Consider the following 20522-nt stretch of genomic DNA (forward strand, 5'->3'; position numbering starts at 1 on the left):
AAATGGGAGAATAAAAAATAGCCTCGCCTTCCCCATCGCACCAGCAAAAAATACACGCTGTTCTTTTGATGTATTTCTTTCACTTCCTGAGATTTCCCCAAAAGAATTAGCTGAGATTTTCAAAACTGCTGAGAGAGGATCTCTTGTGCTGAGGGAGTCTGAAGGAGTTTTACTGTACACGTCTTCAGAGACCATCATATTAACACAGATTGCTTTGACCGTGGCATTATTTTCACTGATAAGAAGCAGAGGAGAGCTGATTCTTGGAATATCTGGAGGGGGGAAAGTTATAAGCAATTGGTTACCTTTTTTTCCCTGCATTATCCTGTGATGGATCTTCCTTATTTCCTCTCATGGATGCTTGCAACTGGGTTAACCATCAAGGTAGCACTTTGGGGGGGAAAAAAGGGAGAAGATGCCCAGCTTATGAAAAAGATGTGCATGAGATAGAAGTAGGACTGCACCTGCAGGCAGCGCTGCTTCCCAGGGAAGTATTTGTGGAGCCCTGAAGACCCACCAAGTTTCAGTGAAAAAAACTACAGAAAGGTTCTGTAGCTGCCTGGCAGAGATGTTTTGGATGCTCAAGCGCCCCGTGAGAGCTGTGAGGGGTTTACAAACCATCTGGCTTGGAGGTGGCTGAGGTGGCACCAGGCTCTCTCTTCTCTCTGTGGGTGGAGGGATGCGTTGGCAGGGACCAAGAACTTCAGGCAGGGATGGCGCTGAGGACGGGGCTGACAGGAGCTGTTCTGGCAGCACTGGCTCCACGCTGCAGATGACACAACTCATTTGTGTGAGGGGCAGAGGGAAACCAGGAGAGAGTTGTACACACCTCCAGGGAAAGCAGAGAGAGAAATAAATGAGAGCAGATGGGTTGAGACGCGGGAAATCAGAACCGGCGTCTTTGAGAAGATCGCTTTGCTCGAGTGTGTCTCCTGCCCCCACCTTATGTCACAGAGTCCTGGGAGATTCCCTTGGCACATTGGGTTATTTCCTGAGCCCCTCTGGAAAATTCAGGCATTGCTCCTTTAGCCCTCCAGCTGGCTGAGGGAGCAGCCTGGACTGTGCCCCGTGCAGGGGTCCCGTGGGTCTGAGTGGTTTTTCTCCTGTCATTGTGCCTTTGTGGAGCTGGGGAAAGGGCTGTCACATGGGTCTGGCCTTTAACACGCACCGTGTGGGCTGCCAAGGCTGTTAAACAAGGCTTTTCAAAGCCAGGCCCACACAGCCTTTGTTAACCATGGGGGTTTTGGCCTTTCTTTCTTCCGGTGTGTTTTGCACAAACCGAAATGATGGCTTTTGGAAGGAGTCAGATTAAACCATTCAGCAAAGCACTTAAAAATGCATTTCTGAGGCACACAAGACCACACTTGAAAGCCTATGCCTGGCTTTCCCTCTGTGCTCTAAGTGCCTTTCTGCAGCTCAGCTAGCATTAACCTCTCAGACAAGGTTCCCAAGCGAGTGTCTCCAAGGAGAGGCCCTTCCTCAGAGCCCAGCCCCTGCAGAACCCCACATTTCACCCCAAATGTAGCCATGGTCTGGGGGCTGTGAGGTGGGATGGGGAGCTCCTCAAGAGGAGGCAACTGAGCTGAGCTGAGTTGGCCCCACAGATGGATTTGGAGTGTTCAGCCAGGTGTGCTGTTTTTCCTTTCTGCATTCTCCAGGATTTACTGAGAGGGAAATGAGTACACAGGGTTTGCACAAGGTTTTTGATTCAGCCTTCTTGAGCAACCTCTCTTGTGGAAGGTGTCCCTGCCCATGGGCTGGAATGAGCTGAGCTTTATGATCCCTTCCAGCCCAAACCATTCCAGGGTTCTGTGAGCCAAAATAAAAGCACTATCTGCTATGCAGCTGAGCTTCTCTCCCTGCCACACAGAGAGCAGACCCTTGAACAGCTTTCCCAAGCCATTCAAGAGCTGCTTAGGAAAATCCATTGAGGTTTCCCAGTGTTCAGGCTGAGCCTGCACTCAACTGGACACCCCCAGGCTGTGGTTGGGTTCTCCTCACTCACATTGTGGTGGTTCAGCAGGGTGGCTCTCGTAAATGCTGTGTATGAGGCAGAAGATTAAAGCACTGACTTATCTGCTTTTACAGCAAGGGTTGTTTCCAGGCTGAGAGCAAGAGTCCTGAGCTCTGGGACAGGTTGGTGTTAACTCAGAGGGGTCATCTGCTGCTGGGCTGGAATTTGGGAGATGTGGATGCTGATTTGGGAGACAAAGATGTCCTTTTTGGATATGCTGGTGGCTTGATACAGTATCAGAGGGAGAAGGCAAGGGTTTGGCCATCCAGGAAAAGGAGCAGGGCATCCTTTCGGGCATCCCCCATTTCCATGGATTCCTGTTAAAGGAAGCAGCATCCTGCTCTGCCAGGGCATGTCAGGGAAACCAGCTCTGCATGGTTGAGTGAAGAGGAAGAAAAGGGCAGAAGCTATTCTGCCTATTCTATTCCATTCTATTCTATTCCATTCTATTCTATTCTATTCTATTCTATTCTATTCTATTCTACTGTATTCTACCTATTCTCATCTGCTGCTGGGCTGGAATTTGGGATACATGGATGCTGATTTGGGAGACATGGGTGTTCTTTTTGATATGCTGGTGTTCCATACCTGGTGGCCTGATGCAGTATCACAGGGAGAAGGCAAGGGTTTGGCCATTCAGGAAAAGGAGCAGGGCATCCTTTGGGGCATCCTCCATTTCCATGGATTCCTGTTAAGGGAAGCAGCAGCCTGGTCTTCCAGGGCATGCCAGGGAAACCAGCTCTGCATGGTTGAGTGAAGAGGAAGAAAAGGGCAGAAGCTGTCTGAAGCACCACCACGATGGCCTGACATTTTAAAATCATTTTGAAACAATTCTCTAAAATAAGCATATCGAGGAAGGTAAATGGGGAATTTTAAATAAGGAAAATCTGGGCTGTGGGAATACGCTCTCTTTGTTGCACTGAGCTCCACCAGAGACCCCCACCAGGATATCCTGTGTGCCCATGAGTGTGCAGGTGGCAATATATGATTCATCCAGAGCATATATATGCATATGACAGGCACAAGCACTATAAATATGATCTACATGGCAAGGAACTGTAAAGGGGAATTGACGGCACACGAGTATTCTCTCCCCAAAGTGCCAGCTGCCAGTTCGGGCTGAATTAGATTTCACAGGGGTTTTTGCAATACACGGAATTCACCAGCAAATTACCCTTAAAGAGGGAAAATCAATCATTTGGAGCAGAGATAAGCTGAAGGCGAGGCAGCCTCGGATTGATCCCCGTCTGTGCAGGCGTGTGTGGAATTCAGCAGATAACCTGGGGAGAGCAGGGAAGGAGAAAACTCCTCCATGAGGGAGGGAGCAGGCATGGGCTGACACTTAGGAGGGACAAAAAGATGGGAGAATAGGGCTGCTGGCATGGAGAGGGGGATCAGAAGGGTTGGGGAGCATCTTGCTCCAGGCATCCTGCATTGCCTGCCAGCCCAGTGAGATCCTTAGGGATGCAGGGCACAAATGCCAGTGCCCAGTGAGCTCTCAGAAGTGTTATTGGCACAGGGTGGGACAGGGGTGCTGGCATCTCAAGCTGGCTGGGCACTGGGAGAGAGGCAGGCAGCACCCAGAGAGGCTGTTCTGAGTTAAATGCTTTGAAATGGGTGCAGGGAATAATCCCCTTCATGCCCTGTGTTTTCAGAGGGGGGATTAAGTACTGTTCGTGTCTGACTCACTAGAGCCAGGCCTAAGTTATCCTACAAAAAAGGCACTAATTGCTTTCAAAAAACCCTCAACTTCTTCTTACCCCTTCCTTAACCTCCACTCCCGAACTCTCAGCTCTTTCCTTCCTTTGGATTAGAACACAAACAGAATTTGAATGAATTCAGAATGAAGGATAGTAAATCCTCCGTAGCTTGTTGCAGGTAATAGCCCAGAAAGTGCCTGGAAAGTGACTGGGAGGAAAACTGGAGTTGCACTGGATTTTGTGCTTCGGGAAGGCAGGGCTCTCCATTTTGGAAAAGCAAATTGCACTGAGGGGCCCAAAGGCAAATCTGTACTGAGGCAGCGTGAAAAGGACAAAAGTGAGAATTCCCAGGCTGCTTTTCCCAAGCCTAGTTCACTTTGTGCTGGAAATGATTGCAGGAAATCAGCCTACCCCTGCGCCTCAGGGAATGGTGCTGTTGAGGAAGGGTTGTCTGCCTGTCTAGGGATTTGGTTTATTCTATTTTTCACTTTGTTTTCTTGTGTAGCCATTGGTAAGTGATGCTAAACATTTGCTGTGACTGCTGGAAGGTGGAATCATTCCTGAAGCATTTCTGGGTGTGCTGCCATGAGGAGGGGGCTGAGTGGGAGCATTATTGATGGATGAGGCCAGCAGGTGATAGTGGGTGGAAAAGCAGCAATAGAAACAATGATCCATCCTCAGCCCCAGCTGAAACAGCTGATGTGGCTGCCCCAGCCTCCTGGTGGGAGCAGGGGTTTCCTGAACTCTGCCACGTGAGCGTGGATTGCAAGCTGGGAGAGCAGATTTTTGTCCATGAATCACAGCAGGTGCATGAGCAGGTCCCACCTGGAGTTTCAGATCTCTGGGGTGACAGCTGGACCCACCTGCTGCCATCCCACACCTGAGCTCCTGAGCCCCTCCTGCCTGTGCCCTGGGCTCTCCCCTGCAGTTTCAGAGGGGATTTCAGGCTGGCAACCAGGCCTGTCACAAATTGTCCAAAAATGCTGTGTGGCCAGCCAGGGGTGGCTGTTTTGGAAGCAGGGTTTGGGTGTCAGGTTGGTGTGGCAGCTCTGGTTACGCGCTCCGAGGAGAACAAAGCCAGAATTACACCTAACTGCGGCTCCAGTTGCCTTTGAGCTGAATCGACCTAAATTTTTGAATCAACCCAAAATTTCCCTCAGTTGTGGTGCTGCCTGGGAGTGCCAGGAAGGAGGCAGTGGGCAGCAGCCTTGAGGCACGGTGAGGGCAGGCCCCGAGTGCTGGCATGGGATGAGAGGAGCTGGAAAACACGTGGCTGCACCCCGGTGCTGGGCGAGAGCAAACTTCCCTTTTCCAAAACCTGCTTTTTATGGGTCCATTTGTTTCAGAGGGAGACAGGTTTATTGTGGGAGGGTTGCTGAGCTTTGGCAGGCTGCTCCCTAATTTGTGGCTCTAAAGGAAGGCAAGGGGCTTGGTTTGTTTGCAGTGGTGGGGAAAAACTCGAGCCATGCAGGAGATGGGAGGTCAGGGGGTGGAGAGGGGAATGAGCACATGAAGCAGGTCACTGATAACATCCTCATACTCACCCTTGGCACTGCGAGGAGATGATGCAGGCTGTGATCCCTGCACACCAGGCCCTTTGAGAGCCCGGGGATGCAGCACTTGTTTTTCCTCTTCCCAACCACGTTTCAAATCCGTTGTTTGCTCTGGGTGGCAGGAGCAGGTAGGAAGGGGTGAGGGAAATGTAAGCAGCTCCCCGTGGCTTCCTCTGGAGTGGGGGGTCCTTGCTGTGAGCCTGGCTTAGCCAGGCCCTTCTGCTGGGCAGCTGATAACAATTTGAATATTCAGATGTGCTTTCAGGCATCCGCAGGGGGCTCGCAAGCTCTGGGAACCAGGAGCAAGGAAAGCAGCATGGGGAGCCAGGCAAAAAAAAATAAATAGCTGAATAAATATATAAATGGCAACTCACAGCAGCCCTCCCCAGAGGCAGCTGCATCCCCCTTCTCCAGACCTCACATGGGGAGACTGAGGCACTGGAGGGGCTGCTAATTAGGAATAGTGGGTATCTGGAGCTGATCTCCTTCCCCAGCTAGAGGGGAATTAATCCACCTGGCCCTCTTCCTGCAAATACTTGGATTTCTTTTGATGTTTTAACTTTTATCTCACGCCTCCAACAAACTCACTCTTCTCTGGCTTGCAAGAAAATCCCTCTCATCTCGCTGCCACAAAAGGTGCTCTCGTGTACTGCAGGGAGGGTGCAGGCCCTGGGAGAGATCCTGAGGGCTCCTCAGCAGAGATGGGCAGGAATTCCTCAATGGAGTAGCTTTTTGTCACTGGTGGGAAGTGGGAAATGGCCATTTGTTGTAAACTGACATCCTGAGGGTAGGGCACAAAACAGCCTGGGAAGTAATGCTTCCTTCTGCCATTCTCTGTATCCTCAGCTCCCTCCCTCCCAGGGGTGTGTCTGGGTTGTTGGGAGCATCCCTCACTTCCTTGTTCAGCACTAAAACAGCTCGTGGAAGGTGCTAATCTTCCCTGAGATGCTCCCACTGTCCACCAGCAGAGCACTGCTGGGCTCCCGAGGCACTGGGTGCCCTTGTGTGGTTCTGTGGGTGTCCTCAGGGCTGGTTCCTGCTGTGGGGCTCCCCTGGGAGATGCTCAGTGTGCCCTCAGCTCCATGGACTGCATGGAGGTGTGCAAGGAGCAGGGCAAGGCAGAGATTCTGCTCATGTCACCCGCTCTCAGTGGTCACACTTAGGCAGCTTTTGCTATTAGTGCCCCTTCGTGCATTTAATTGGCCACTTTTTCTGATAGGAGGGAGGTCATTCAGGGAAAATTGGAAATTCATCTCTGGCAGCTTCTGAGCTTGCTTTTCATGTGCTCTGCTGGGCTGTGCTCTGGGAAGGGGGCTATGCTCAGAGCAAGGCTCCAAAAGCATCAGTAGGTCAGTGTCCTTGCTGCTTTGCTGGCCAGGTCTTGGGAGAGGAGGAGTTTTCCCAGTTCCCAGTTGGAGCTGCCTTACTGGGAAAAGCCTTCTGTGTGGGAGAGGCACCCAGGCTGTGCCCCCAGCCTGAGGCAGTGAAATCCCAGTGTGACCCCCTGTGTGGCGTGTGCACCTTCAGCCAGCAGAAGGAACTTTCCCTCTGTGTGCTGCACGGGGCCATCCTAGGGGCACATTCCCACTCCCATCATGTGCACATGGATTTTGTAAATATATCTTGGTTTGGAAAGGCAGGAGTCTGCTAAGGAAGGCAGCAGCCTCCCCTGAAATGGAGAATGTAAACCCTCCCCACCCCTCCCTATTGCTATGAATTTTAAATTAAGGGGCTCTCAGACAAAAATATGGGAGCAGGAAATAACAGTTCTTTAATAGGGAAGAAAATAAAAGGATTAAATAAACAATGCCTAACAACACTGACAGAGTCGGAACCCAACCTGACACCCTGTGGGTCAGGGTGTTGGTGGCAGTCCCATTGGAAATGTGGCTGCAGCCCTCCTGCAGTGTCAGGGGTGTCTCTGTTGGAGCAGGGGGATCAGTAGAGAAGGATGTATTCTTCCTCTGAAGATCCAGTGGGAGAAGAGACAGCTGCTGTTCCTCTGGGGAATCCCATGGAGAAAGCCGTGCCGGTGTCTCAAAACCTCTGGATTATATCTGGGTAGCAATGCTTGGCTCCTCCCTCTGGATTATATCTGGGTAGCAATGCTTGGCTCCTCCCCCTGGGCGGAGCATCTCCCAATGGGATGTTACAGTTCTTATCAGCCATGCAGTGACATTCAATAGTCTGTTATCAGCAATGTCCCCTCCCGAGGGAGGTGTGAATGTGGTCACTCAAAGAGAGAGATAAGGCAAACTGCCCACTTGACAAAGGTAATCTGCCATACAGATTGTAATGGAAAACGTCTTGCATTGCAATCTTCAACAGAATAAAACACCAGCCTTGCTCTTTCCTTTCCCAGGGACCCAACAGCGTTTTTGAGGTTTACCTGGTGGGCAACAACTCCAACCACTTCATCATCTCACCCACCTCCATCCAGGGGAAGGCGGACATCCGTGTGCGCGTGGCGGTGCCGCTGGACTTCGAGACCATTCCCCGCTATGAATTCTCGGTGAGGCTGCACTCCTGGGCTCTGTGGGACAGCCACAGCTTCCAGCATGACCTAAAAATGACCATTCAACCTCTTCCTCTCTCTTTTCCAGTAGCTGAAGAGGGCATAGGAAAAAGAGGGAGCAAACATTTCAGCAGGGACTGTTGCCATAAGGACAAGCGGGGATGGCTTTGGATGGTTGATTTAAATTAGCTGTAAGGAAGATTTTTTCCATGGGGGTGGTGAAACACTGGAACAGGATACCCAGAGAGGTGGATGTCCCATTGCTGGAAATTTAGGGTCAGGTTGGATGGTTTTAGTGGAAGATATTCCTGCCCGTGGCAGGAGGTTGGGCTAGGTGGCCTTTAAATGTTCCTCCCAACCCAAACCATTCTATCACAATCCCCACTGTGAAACAGTGGAGCACTACAAAAGAGCCAAAAAATCGGAAATTATAATAAAGAAGGAGGTGGGGAAGAGATTGGCTCTGCACTTTCTCTTCCAACATCCAAAGGCTCAGCTGCAAGAGCTTAAGCAGAGCAGGGCCATAAAAGCTTTATAGAGCATAAAACTTTGTTTTAAGAGCACCTATCAGGTGCCAAAACCCTCCCCATCCTCCTGGCCCAGCTCTGCTGGTGGCTTGCCTTGAGCTGGCTCAGCTGGTGAGGGAGCTGAGGAGAGCCTCGTTTACTCCACTAAAGAGGGATGGGTAACTCTCCCAAGCTTCCCAATGTCTCCAACCCTGCCTTCCCATTTTGCCCAGCTCTTTGCCAATGAGAGTGTCCCGGACCACGTCGGCTTTGCGCGGGTGAAAATCAGCCTGATCAACGAGAACGACAACCGGCCCATATTCAGCAAGGCCCTCTACAACGTCAGCCTCCTGGAGAACACCACTGTGGGCACCACTGTCCTCCAGGTCCACGTGAGTAGGAGCATCCCAGCTCCCTCTGCTGAGCGTCTGTGTTGGCTTTGTGGTGTCCCTCACCAAGGGCTAGCCCGGGAAGGGAGCATCAGGAGATGCTGGTGGAGGGGCTTACGTGAAGTCTTCCTGAAAAGCTCTGATAACCAAAATCACTAAAGCCCAACCAAACCAAAGCAACCATTTTTAATGCAACAATGCATTTGATTTGCGTTGAAGTGTCTGCAGAAAAATGGTTCTCCATGGAAAGTAATTCTAGCTCTGTGATCCCTCCTCTCCACTTTATTTGCCCCAGAAGTTGGAAGGTTGGTGGGGTGTAGACTTCTCATGTGTTTTTGGGGCAGATGTCCTGACCTTTCCTGTTCTCTGGAAGATGTGTGTGTGTTTCCTGCCACACCAGGAACTCAAGGAGAGAAATGCACTGCATTTCATCTGCAGACACCCATCCCCAGTGGTCATGGTGGCCCTGGTGTGGCTTTTCTCACTGCCCTCTTTGGAAGCATCATCTTCCTCAACCCAAATGATGTCAGTTGTGCCATTAAGAGGGCAAAGGATGGAAAAGGAGGGGAATGGCTCTGTTTAGCAGAGCATGGTATCAAATGGCTGGCAGCAGAACAGAGACAGGCAGAGGTGTGCTGATAGCAGGGGGCATTTCCATGGGGCTCATTTCCTCTTCCATGGGTTGGTTGGAATCCTTATGGAGAAGACACATTTCCTGGTGCAAGAACCACAACAAAACCCTGTGCTGAAATACCATTGGAAAAGGCATCAAAGCTCCTCTGGGATGAGGAATATCACAGCAGGGAGCACGAAACCCCCTGCTACACTTTGGGTGTGTTACTGCCACTACCATTAGTCGTGAATGAGTTTGGCTGGCTCCCTCTCCAATGCATTTGCTCCAGCTGCCCTCCTGCCCTCTCCTTGTCCCCCTGCTCTCCCCAGGCACAGCCCCTGGTCCCCCATCCATGCAGGAATGCCCACTCAGAGGTTAAAAGCCCGGACAAAAGAGTGGGGTGCGTGTGCCTGTGTGTAAGTGTGTTTACTTTACAAACAGATGGTGTGAAACTGTATAGAGCCCCCGAGCTGTTCCCATCTGACAGTTATTAATATTTCAAGCAGATGTTTAGCTAGTCAGGCCGTCAGACACTAAACAATGAGATTGTTACTGCGTCTCCTCTTTCCCCAGCTAACTTCCAGCTATGCCAGCATTTCAGAGCGAACACAAAATGCCAGGAGTTGAGTCTTCTATGGTAAATCAGAATGGATGCAATTAGCACTGAAATCCAAATTGCCCTCCCAGCTGATCCCAAACTTTTAACAACCCTCATAAAGTACCAGCTCCTCCTGCTGTGGCCGCTTGCCTTTGAGCTGCAGCCCTCTGGTCGCTGCCCAGCTCTCCACCTGTCCCACATGCTGCAGACAAAAAGCCTGCTTTCCTGGCTAATAAATCCCTCCTCTCCTTTTCTTCCTTCTTTTCCACTTGCTCAGGAATATTCCTGGCTATTCACACACAAGGGTTAGTGTGACAGTATTCACAGGGGTCTGAGGATGAGGGAAGAGATGAGGATCTGACTCCATGTTTCAGAAGGCTGATTTATTATTTTATGATATATATTACATTAAAACTATACTAAAAGAATAGAAGAAAGGATTTCATTAGAAGGCTAGCTAAGAATTTAAAAAGAAAGAATGATAACAAAGGTTTGTGTGTTGGACAGAGAGTCCGAGCCAGCTGACTGTGATTGGCCATTAATTAGAAACAACCAATATGAGACCAATCCCAGATGTACCTGTTGCATTCCACAGCAGCAGATAATCAATGTTTACCTTTTGCTCCTGAAGCCTGTCAGCTTCTCAAGAGGAAAAATCCTAAGGAAAGGGATTTCCATAAAAGATGTCTGTGACAGGTTATTGGAGAAAGCCTGGCCAGCCACATGCCATGCCCACTTCTTTGGTGGCTGCTGGATTACATCCTCATGAAGGGGGTCTTCTGTTGGCTCCTCTCTTTTTGTGTTCCTTTGTGCAAAAAGTCTCAGTTTGGATAGATAGTGGGGTTCCAGGTGCTAAAAATAAACGAGGTGGCTTGTGGGGTGAAGGAAATGGATGAGCAGGGTTGAAGAGGGGAGTGTGTGGGCTGGGTGGCACAAGGCTTGGTGCCAGCTGCTGTTTGTTTGCCCATCCTCCAGTGAGTGCATCCTGGCTATCCCACCTTGGCTGTGGCTGGGAAAGGAGGGGAAAGGCTCTCCTCAATGCCACCCTCTCCAGGCTGCCCTCAGCGTGGCCAGCTGAAAGGGAAAGGCAGAAGGAAAGAGCAAGCAGACTTCATTTGCTGTGACAAATGGCCGTTTGTTTCTACAGCACTTCAGCTCCTCGTGTCAGTGACAGCAGAGAAACATTGCCTGTTACACCTATAAATCAACTGTAAAACAACCCCAAGTGCAGGCAGAGCTCCCTGCCTCCTTCCCCTCCTTCCCTTTGCCCAGGGAGCAGTGGGATCAGATCCATGAATTCCTGGTCAAACCTCAGCCCCCTCCCTAGCACGGCACAACCTTTTCCAACCTCTAAGACTTCGTTTGCTCTCTGCTTAGCATTCCCCCCATCTCCCTGTCCATCCATCCATCTGTTTAATTCTGTGCCTGAAAGGCATTTATTGTTTAGGCTCAGGTGGTCATTTGCTTGCTCAAGAACATCTGGAGAGGCCAGGCTCCTTGGGAACAGCTCCTGCCCTGTACAGGGAGCTCACAATGTGCCCAAAGGCAGCTTTCTCTCCTGCCTCCATGCTCTTGGACCTGGGAAAGGGGTCCAGCCTGGAGAAAAGGAGGCTCAGGGAGGCTCCTCTGGCTCTGCACAGCTCCCTGACAGGAGGGTGCAGCCAGGTGGGGTTGAGTTCTCTTCCCAGTTAACCAGTGACAGGACAAGAGGAAACAGCCTCAAGTTGTGTCCGGGGAGGTTTACATTGGATATTAGAAGTTTCTTCAGTGGCAAGGGTGGTCAGGCATTGGAACAGGCTGCCCAGGGAAGTGGTGGAGTCACCATCCTTGGAAGAGTTCAAAGAACACATAAATATTGGTTGTGGGTGCGTGGTGAACTTGGCAGTGCTGGGTTCGTGGTTGGACTTGATGATCTCAGGGGCCATTTCCAGCCTGAATGATTCCATGACTCTTAACACATGTGATAAGTCCCTTAGGCCACACATTCCTGGTTTTGCAGTGCGGAGGGCTCCTTACCCCAGCCAAAGCTTCCAGGCCACATAAATTGTGGATGTTTGAGGAGTTACATGTCCATTGCATGTCTGTGACCACTGAAGGACAAGCAGCCTGTCCAGGGCTCTGCAGTTGTTATAAGCCTCTCTCAGTGCAAACATCATTTTTCCCCAGGAAAAGGCAGGCTGGAAAGGCTTGGAGGTCCCACACAGCAGCAAACACCTTCTGAGAAGCAGGAGCAAAGCAGGGAGGTGAGCAGAGCTCATCCTGAAGAGATGGACCAGTTCTGCCCCAGTACCAGCAGATATTGAAATACAATTTTTTTTTTTTTCTGAAACAACTGGCCATGAAGCCTTTTAATAACATAACAGAAAAGGTCAGGGAAGGAATTTCACACTTCTTGAGCAAGGAGGCAGCCAGTATAACTTCATGCCTTCCAGGAACGAGGCAGAGAGAGCACACACTGCACCCTGCATTAACTGGGGCACTGACAGTCCCACCAGGTCCTGCCTGCCTGGTGGCTTTGATGGGTGCTGCCTTTCCTGACAGGATCAGGCTGGAAGGATGGAGCCTGGAGAGGTGGTGAGGTGTGGTGCCTGCTCTGGCAGAGGATGTGGGGCTCTGAGATGGGAAACTCTGGGGATGGACCATGCTGGGGGGATGAATGGGATGGGAAACTCTGGGGATGGACCATGATGGGGGGATGAATGTGCCCAGCCCATGATCAGAGTCATAGAATGCTTCAGGTTGGCAGGAACCTTAAAGCTCATTTAATTCTGCTGGAGCTCCCCTGAGGAGCTCTTCTGCAGCCTGGCCAGGGGGAGAGCAGGAGGGAGATTTCAGCTGGCAAGGTTTTTTTAGCTGGAAGAAGCTAGATAAACATGGCCTTGCTTCTGAGGTCACCAACAGCCAGCCCAGCTTCCAGTGAGCTCCCTCAGCAGGGAGAGGAGAGGGTAATTCAGCCCAGCATCCTCTCCTGTCCCTGGGGTGGTGCATGGATGGGAAAGCTCAGGGAAAGTGTGAGCCTGTGTCACACCAAGCCTGTGGCATCTCGGGGTCCTGCCTCACTGCAGAGCTGCAGAGCAGAGAGCACAGTGCCCCTCCAAACCTGCCTTTGGACAATGCTGCTTTGCCAGCAGCTGCCAGGGGCCTCCCAGAGCTGTGCTCCAGCTGCTGATGGATTTGCCAGACCTGGAGAATGGGGAAGGGGGCTAAGGCAACCCAGCAGGAGGCAGGAATTAAGGGGCGGGAGATCTCCTTAAGCTCCTCGTACTCCACAGATCTGCACAGCAAAGTCCTCCTGAAAAGCTCTGATAACCAAAATCATTAAAGCCCAAACAAACCAAGAGTAACTTGTTTTTAACACAACAATGCATTTGATTTGCCTTGAAGTGTCGGGAGAAAAATGGTTCTCCAGGGAAGTGTGGAAAGTAATCCTAGCTCCGTGATCCCTCCTCTCTGCTTTATTTGCCCCGGTCTGGCTTGGCTGCACAGGCTGGGATCGCTGGCTGTGGGCTCCATCAGCTGGCTGCCAAGCAGCACAGAGCTGGGGGGAGCTGCTGACCCCCTCCCTGCTCTCCTGCTGGAGCCCTGGATGCTGGGAATGTCAGACTTTCTGTGCTGACAGGCACTGACCCCCAGAGAACACTGCGTCTGATATGAGGCCGTGGAGAAGCTTCCAAAATGGAATGACAGAACTGGGATTGTGGGTGTGGAGTTTGGACAGAACTGTGTGATATCACAGGGTGGAATACTAGAGTTTAAGGGTTTAGAATATTGTAATATATATATATAAAGGAAGATGGAGGTTTTAGGGCAGAGGCTGGTCCTTCTTCCTCACCTTCTTCTCCATGGGTTTGGGTGGTTTTGTGGAATTGGACAGAAAAGTCCAGGGCAGGGAGCCATGGAGGGGCTTGCAGGGCATGAATTGTCCCCTTGCTCTCCTCCAAGCAGCTCCCAGCAGGCATTAGCCCCTGTTGTTCCTGATCCTCTCCTGCCAGCTCTTCCTGGCTCCAGCCAGGTCAGGCATGGAGCAGATAGACGAGCCACGCTTTGGAAACCACATCAGCACCTCTCTGGGATGGTTTGTGTAGCAAACCATGGTTGTGTAGTATGGTTGTAGGATGGTTTGCATAGTATTTGTCCCAAATCCTTGCTGAGTTCAGGACTTCCTTCTCTGTGGGACATCCTCCTCCCAGATCCCTGTGAGGTTATGTGCTCTGCTTTGTCTTGGTGTCCTCCTAGCCCTGAAACACCTCTGGCCTGGGCTGGGGCTGGGTTTATCCTGATGACAACCACCCTCAGGGAGTCTGAAATAGATGTGGGGACTTTGCAGAGCTTTAAATACACACACAAACACACACACACACAATACTTTTGGGCAAGCTGCTGGTGGGCTTTCCTCAGTTATCTTTTGGAGACCCTCAGAAACAGTGTGAGCATCTCCAGCAGACCTCAGATTATGAACTGTGGTGTCCAATTCAACCAGCAGGCATCGATTTCAGCCCAGGAATGATTCTCTGTATCTCCTGGTGTGTGGCAGGGCAGGTAAAATAAGCACCATGTTCCCTCGGGGCTTGATAACCTGAATCTCTAAGGCAGTCTTGTGTGTAAAAAACCCCACTGCTTTCCCTGGTTTTTAATGATATCTGGATTAAAATTTTCAGATTATTTGATGGAAGAGGTGAAGAGATGGTGTCCCTGTGTTTTTGGTAAATCCAATAGCCTGTGTATTCGTATGTATGGGTGTGCATTCAATATACATATACACACACATCTGGGTTCACATTCCTGAGCAGTCCCTTTCTCCACAGGTTGTTGATGTTCAGGTTGTCCCCTCCCTGAACATCATCCCCAGCACCTGGATTCTCCTCTTCCCCCTCCGTGCCACTGCACTTCCTCAGGAGAAGCCTTGTTAGTAGGAACCTAATGAAGTAAATGTGCTAATTAACCTTCCATTACTCTCCTCATTAAATCAACCTTTAATTTGGTTGGCAAAGTTCCTCTCCTTTACCACCCAGCTGTCAGTTTTCTTCTGCTGCCTCCATCTCTCTTTGGCCTCCTGTTGGGGATGGGAAAATCAATCCCGGCCTGATTTCCTTTCCCCTCCTTTCCAGCCAGCTGTAAACGCCAGTCAACAAGAAAGCAATAATGTACTTCTCCACCCTGGCCAGGAGAGTTGCAGACATCAATAAACAGCTATTTAGGATGCAAATCACTTCCCTAATCAGCCACCAGCCCTTGAGTTTGGCGGGGATAGTGCCATGGTCTGTGGGCTCCTGCATCCCCTCATGGTGCCCCCACATCCCACCACGCTGCTTTGCAGCCATCCCAGAGCCACTGTGGGATGCCCAGAGAGCTAAATCCCTCTGGGTTTGTCCCACCCCAAGCCCTGATGTGGTGGAATGAGGTTTTGGGGTTCTTCTGGTTCCCTTCAGGACTCACCCCACACTGCATCCTGTCATCCCTGTGGCCAAGGGCCATATAAAGCAAGGTGGAGGTTTTAGGACAGAGGCTGGTTCTTCTTCTGTAGGAACATCGGGGGTAGGACAGTTGGGATGGATGGAGAGCAGAGATCTCTGCAGCCATGTCAGGAACTTGGAGTTTATTGCAGAGGGCCTGGGTGCAGGGCCCTGCTGGGATTTGGGGTTTATTGCAGAGGGCCTGGGTGCAGGGCCCTGCTGGGATTTGGGGTTTATTGCAGAGGGCCTGGGTGCAGGGCCCTGCTGGGATTTGGGGTTTATTGCACAGGGCCTGGGTGCAGGGCCCTGCTGGGATTTGGGGTTTATTGCACAGGGCCTGGGTGCAGGGCCCTGCTGGGATTTGGGGTTTATTGCACAGGGCCTGGGTGCAGGGCCCTGCTGGGATTTGGGGTTTATTGCACAGGGCCTGGGTGCAGGGCCCTGCTGGGATTTGGGGTTTATTGTAGAGGGCCTGGGTGCAGGGCCCTGCTGGGATTTGGGGTTTATTGCACAGGGCCTGGGTGCAGGGCCCTGCTGGGATTTGGGGTTTATTGCAGAGGGCCTGGGTGCAGGGCCCTGCTGGGATTTGGGGTTTATTGCAGAGGGCCTGGGTGCAGGGCCCTGCTGGGATTTGGGGTTTATTGCACAGGGCCTGGGTGCAGGGCCCTGCTGGGATTTGGGGTTTATTGCACAGGGCCTGGGTGCAGGGCCCTGCTGGGAGCTGCCAGCCACAGCCCAGAGCAGGCCCCAGAGAGAGAAAGAGGGGTAAAGAGAGTGGGAAAGAGGATGAGAGAGCAAGGTTCCTCTTACAATACAATAAATCTTCTGGTTATGGAACTTGGGGTTTATTGCAAAGGGCTTTTCTTTCCCCTTTTTCTTGAAGAATGAATAAATTCAGGGGGGCAGAAGCAGCTGGGGTGCAGTGGAGGCTGCAGCTCTGAGGAGCTGGTGGGTGAGGGGCTCACCCTGAGCTCTGCTTCTCTCTCACGTGGTGATGGTGACTTGAGGACCAGCCTCAGGAGAAAACCTACACTGCTCCTAATTTTGGGAAGGTTGTGTGGAATCACATGGAACCACGACACAGCAGTTGAAGGCAGGGAGTGAGGTGGGGAAATACTTTGCAAATCAGTGGATGGGTAAAAAGGCATCCAGGGATCTTCCATGGGGAATCAGTGTGGGATAACCCATCCCCTGTCCCTTTGGTGGCACCTGGGGTGCTCTCCCAGCATTAGGACCAGAGGTGGTCAGCAGGGGTGTCGCCATGAGGGCAGCACAGGGCTCCTCAACCTTTTTCAACTCCACATCTCGCTCCGGGGGTTGAGTTTGTGTCCTGCTCTGCAGGGAATCTCCTGCCCCACATACCTTAGCCTAAAAAGCCTTCTCAACCTTTTTCAACTCCACATCTTGCTCAGGGGGTTGAGTTTGTGTCCTGCTTTGCAGGGAATCTCCTGCCCCACATACCTTAGGAGTGCCTTGCACCTCCTCTGCCTTCTCACATGGGTTATGGAAGCACAGTGTGGGGACACACTAGGAGGACTCCCAGCCCAGCCTCCTCCTATCCTGCTGCTTTATGTGGATGGAAAATGTCTTGGGAAGTGCTTGCTGCAGAGGAGGAATGGGCATGGACAGGGTGGTCGTAACTGGAGACTGGCAGCCAAATGTCCAGGGCAAGCTGGGTGTTGCAGAGGCTCAGATGTGTGGAGAGGATCTAAGAAAGCAGGAGGGCATCCGGAGGGCACTGGTGGGAATATGAAAGCATGGCTCAGCAGCAGCTCCTGGGGGGTGGAGAGCTCCCAGCTGGACGTTTCTGATGTCCTCCAAGCCTGGGCTTTGTCCTTTCCTCCAGCCCTTCTCCCCACCTGTGGCCCACGCAGCTCTCCCTCCCTGTCAGCATCTTAATTGATCTTGTTGTTCTCAGTCCCCCCCTCCCCAGTGCTCCATCTCCAGCTGTGCTTAAACAGAACAAAATCTCTTCCAATTTCCCTGCCGCTTAAAAGAAAATTGAATCCTTTATCTGCAAGAGGAGAGGGAAACTGCAAACACAAGAAACAGTAAAGAGTTAAATAATCAAAGCAGATGATTCCAAATTGCCTGGAAAGTTAAACATGAATGGCTTGGCTTCTTCCTGCGTGCTCCTTGGGCTTTTACAAGTACAAAAATATGCTTGCACTCCTTGTTCCCATTAAATATTCTTATCAAGCCAGCTCTGTAAATAAAGGGAAGGGGAGGAGGGAGTTACCAGGCATGATTGACAGATCTGAAGCCCTCGTCTTTCTGTCAGGGCCCAGTGCTCTTTGGCTGTGTTTATCTCTTTAATCTAAATATCAATCCGTGAGACCGAAATGGGGTGGAATAGGAATCATGACAGCCCGAGAGCTGAGGGGAGAGAGAGAGAGAGACGCGCACTTATTGCAGCTCGTGCAGCCTCTCCCTGTCCTGATGGAGCTGTCAGGAAAAATGCACAGCTAGAGCAGAGGTGGGAAAACAAAACAAAATCACAGCCTGGCCCCTTCCCCATGCCCAACCGGAAAAAAATAAAGGAAAAACCCAATAATTCAGCCTGTGAGAGGGAAAAGAAAATCAGGGAGCAAATGCAGCCCTGCTCCTGTGCAAATTGCACAACCAGGCAGGCAGCAGGATTCCCCCCATGGCTCCCACTGTTCCCAGCAGGAGATGGGGTTGGGTGGTTCTCCTTTGCTGCTGGCTCTGCCTGGTGCTTTGGGATGTGGCTGAGAGTTCAAGGCAGAGGCTTTCCCAAGGTGATGCTCTTTGCCACGTGAACACCCTGGCCTCACACCTCCCTCCCAGCACTCCCTTTGAGGCCATCACTGTTCTCACCTTGATCCATCCTCTCCCAGACCCCTCATGCTTTTACACCCACAGGGTTCCTGTGGAGCCAACACTCCTGGGGTTTTAATCTGATTTCAAAGCTGCCCTCCGTCTCTCCCAAAGCATCCAAGGCTGTGATTCCTCGAGCTCCCATGGGAATCAGTACGCAGGGGCTACTGTTAGCTGTGACACAGGCAGTGCCACCCCTGCACAGATGACCTTGAGGTGCCCCTGGTGCTGCTGACGTGCTGAGATTGGTGTGTGAAGAAGAGGGTGGTTCTCCTGAACTGGGCATTTGGAGCCATTAGATGTGCAAATCGCTTGGGTTTTGCCATTCCCTTTCTCCAGGTTGGAATGCAATGTGTTCATGTTCCATCTCATGGCAAGGACCTGTCCAGCCCATCCCTCCTCCTTTGTTTTTATCCCCCCTGTGCCTGCTGGGCTCTCACCTGGGCGAGGTGCAGCTGCAGATGGTGGTGGGGTGATCGGCTTCCCAGAGCCCTTGCAAACACTTTAGTGATCATTGAGAATTTATATTTCTTCCACCAGACTCTGACCTTAATTTCTTCCATTTTGCTGGGCTGTAAAATTCATTAGAGACCCAACAGCAAGGTGATTGAGATGTCAGGCCAGGCAGTTGTGGGGTTATTTAATCGCTGAGATGTGCCACTTGCCATTTAGGTGGACAACAGGAGAATATGAAATCAATGCAGTTCATTAGCGGAGAACTTGCACCCAGCTCCAGTAAAACCCGTGGACATTTAAATGGTCTTGGGTGTCACCAGTGGAAACCCAGGCTGGGAGAGGCTGTTTATCTCACTTTTGGGCCATCTCCTGTCACCTGGTGCTTTAAAGCCTACTCTCCAGCCATTCCTGTAAATCACTGCCCGCTAAATCACGGCTGCGTCCAGGCAAGTGTTAACCTCGCCTGTGTGGAGCTGGTGTTGCAGGGGCTGCTGTTATAAAACACAATCAGGAAGGCTCTTGTTTTCCCTGGTGGCTGGCAGGAGAGGTGGGGAAAGGCTCTGCCATTCCCAGGGGGGTTGATTGGCTATTTTTCCCCCCTGTGCAGGTTCAGCGCAGCCCTCCGGGGTCATTAGCGCCGATTGAGCTGCTGGCCCTGGGCAGGCCCTGGAGCTGCTGGGGGAGCAGTGGCAGCCCCGAATTGCCTTGATTCCCCACTCCCTCCTTCCCAGCTAATCACTGGAGCCACTGGGCTCCAGAGCCAGCCAGCCACCGGCTCTGATTGCCACCTCCCACCGGGCAGCCTCTCTGTAAAAGCCTGGGAGAGAGCACGGCCGGGCCAGGCAATGCTGACAAAAGAGCTGTTTCCCCACTGAAGTCATTCCATAATAACTTTAAGTAGGTTTTCCATTGGTTTTCCATTCAGCTTTCGCAGCCCCGTGATTGCATCTCACGAAAGCCCCTGGCCTTTCACATTTGTCTCCTGCGAATCACAAATCAAATCCCAATCCCAGTGGCTACCAGCAGGTAGCTGTAACTCCCCTGGGACCTGAGCTTGCCTCGAGGAAGGGATGTTTGGATGGCTGCCTACTTAATACATGCAGGTTTTGGTGGCTCCAAAAATCAGCCGGATGCCAGGGCATGGCTTCCCACCCTGGAATTCCTGTACCACAGTCTGAGCAGCCCATGGCTGCCCAGGCAGCCCCAAGCAGCAACTACATCTTTCCTAGAAAACCAAAAAAACCCACAAAAAACTAGGAAGCAGATGGGAATCCTCCTTCTGTTTGCTTTCCCAAGCCACAGGCATCTTGCTGGAGCAGGCAGGGACGAGGCTCTGCCCGGTCACTCCAGCAGCCTGACAGCTTTTTGACGTCCTGTAATTGCTTTCCTGCCACAACTCTTTTAAGCAGAGAGCTCCTGGCCAAAGCAATTTGTTCCCCATCAATTTTTATTTCCTGCTTTGTGCATGTGAGGGAGGGAAAACAAAGAGGGCGAAGGAGAATAAACAGAGCCGGGACCTGCTCCGGTGGGAAAGGTGGGAAGGGTTTGGCTCTTCAGCCATGGCAGACCTCATCATCATTCCAACGCGCTCTGCTCAACCAATTTCCAGCTGCTCATCCCTGTCTGGCAGTTTTTGGAGAAGGACTGCCATCCCAGGGTTTCACGGGGGAGTTTTGGCTCTTCAGCAGGATATGGCAGCCTTGATCATCATTCCAATGCACTCTGCTCATCCCTGCCACCAATTTCCAGCTGCTCATCCCTGTCTGGCAGTTTTGGGAGAAGGAGGACTGCTGTCCTAGGGGTTCCATGGGGAAGTTTTGGCTCTTCAACAGGATGTGGCAGCCCTGATCATCATTCCAAGGCACTCTGCTCAACCAACTTCCCACT

At 51.5% G+C, this 20522-nt stretch overlaps 1 protein-coding gene across 1 annotated transcript in view; it reads left to right on the plus strand.

The window, feature by feature from the left end:
* CDH23 (cadherin related 23) overlaps nt 1-20522 on the plus strand; it is a 211693-nt gene that overhangs the window by 113103 nt on the left and 78068 nt on the right. The window contains exons 12-13 of the mRNA XM_054288414.1: nt 7630-7779; nt 8522-8680. Coding sequence (XP_054144389.1) covers nt 7630-7779; nt 8522-8680 — 309 coding nt within the window. The remainder of the gene's footprint in view (nt 1-7629; nt 7780-8521; nt 8681-20522) is intronic.

This window comes from Melozone crissalis, unplaced genomic scaffold (genome assembly GCF_028551555.1).
Source record: "Melozone crissalis strain CALT ecotype California unplaced genomic scaffold, PUWL_Pcris_2 ptg000062l_1, whole genome shotgun sequence".
Taxonomy (NCBI): domain Eukaryota; kingdom Metazoa; phylum Chordata; class Aves; order Passeriformes; family Passerellidae; genus Melozone; species Melozone crissalis.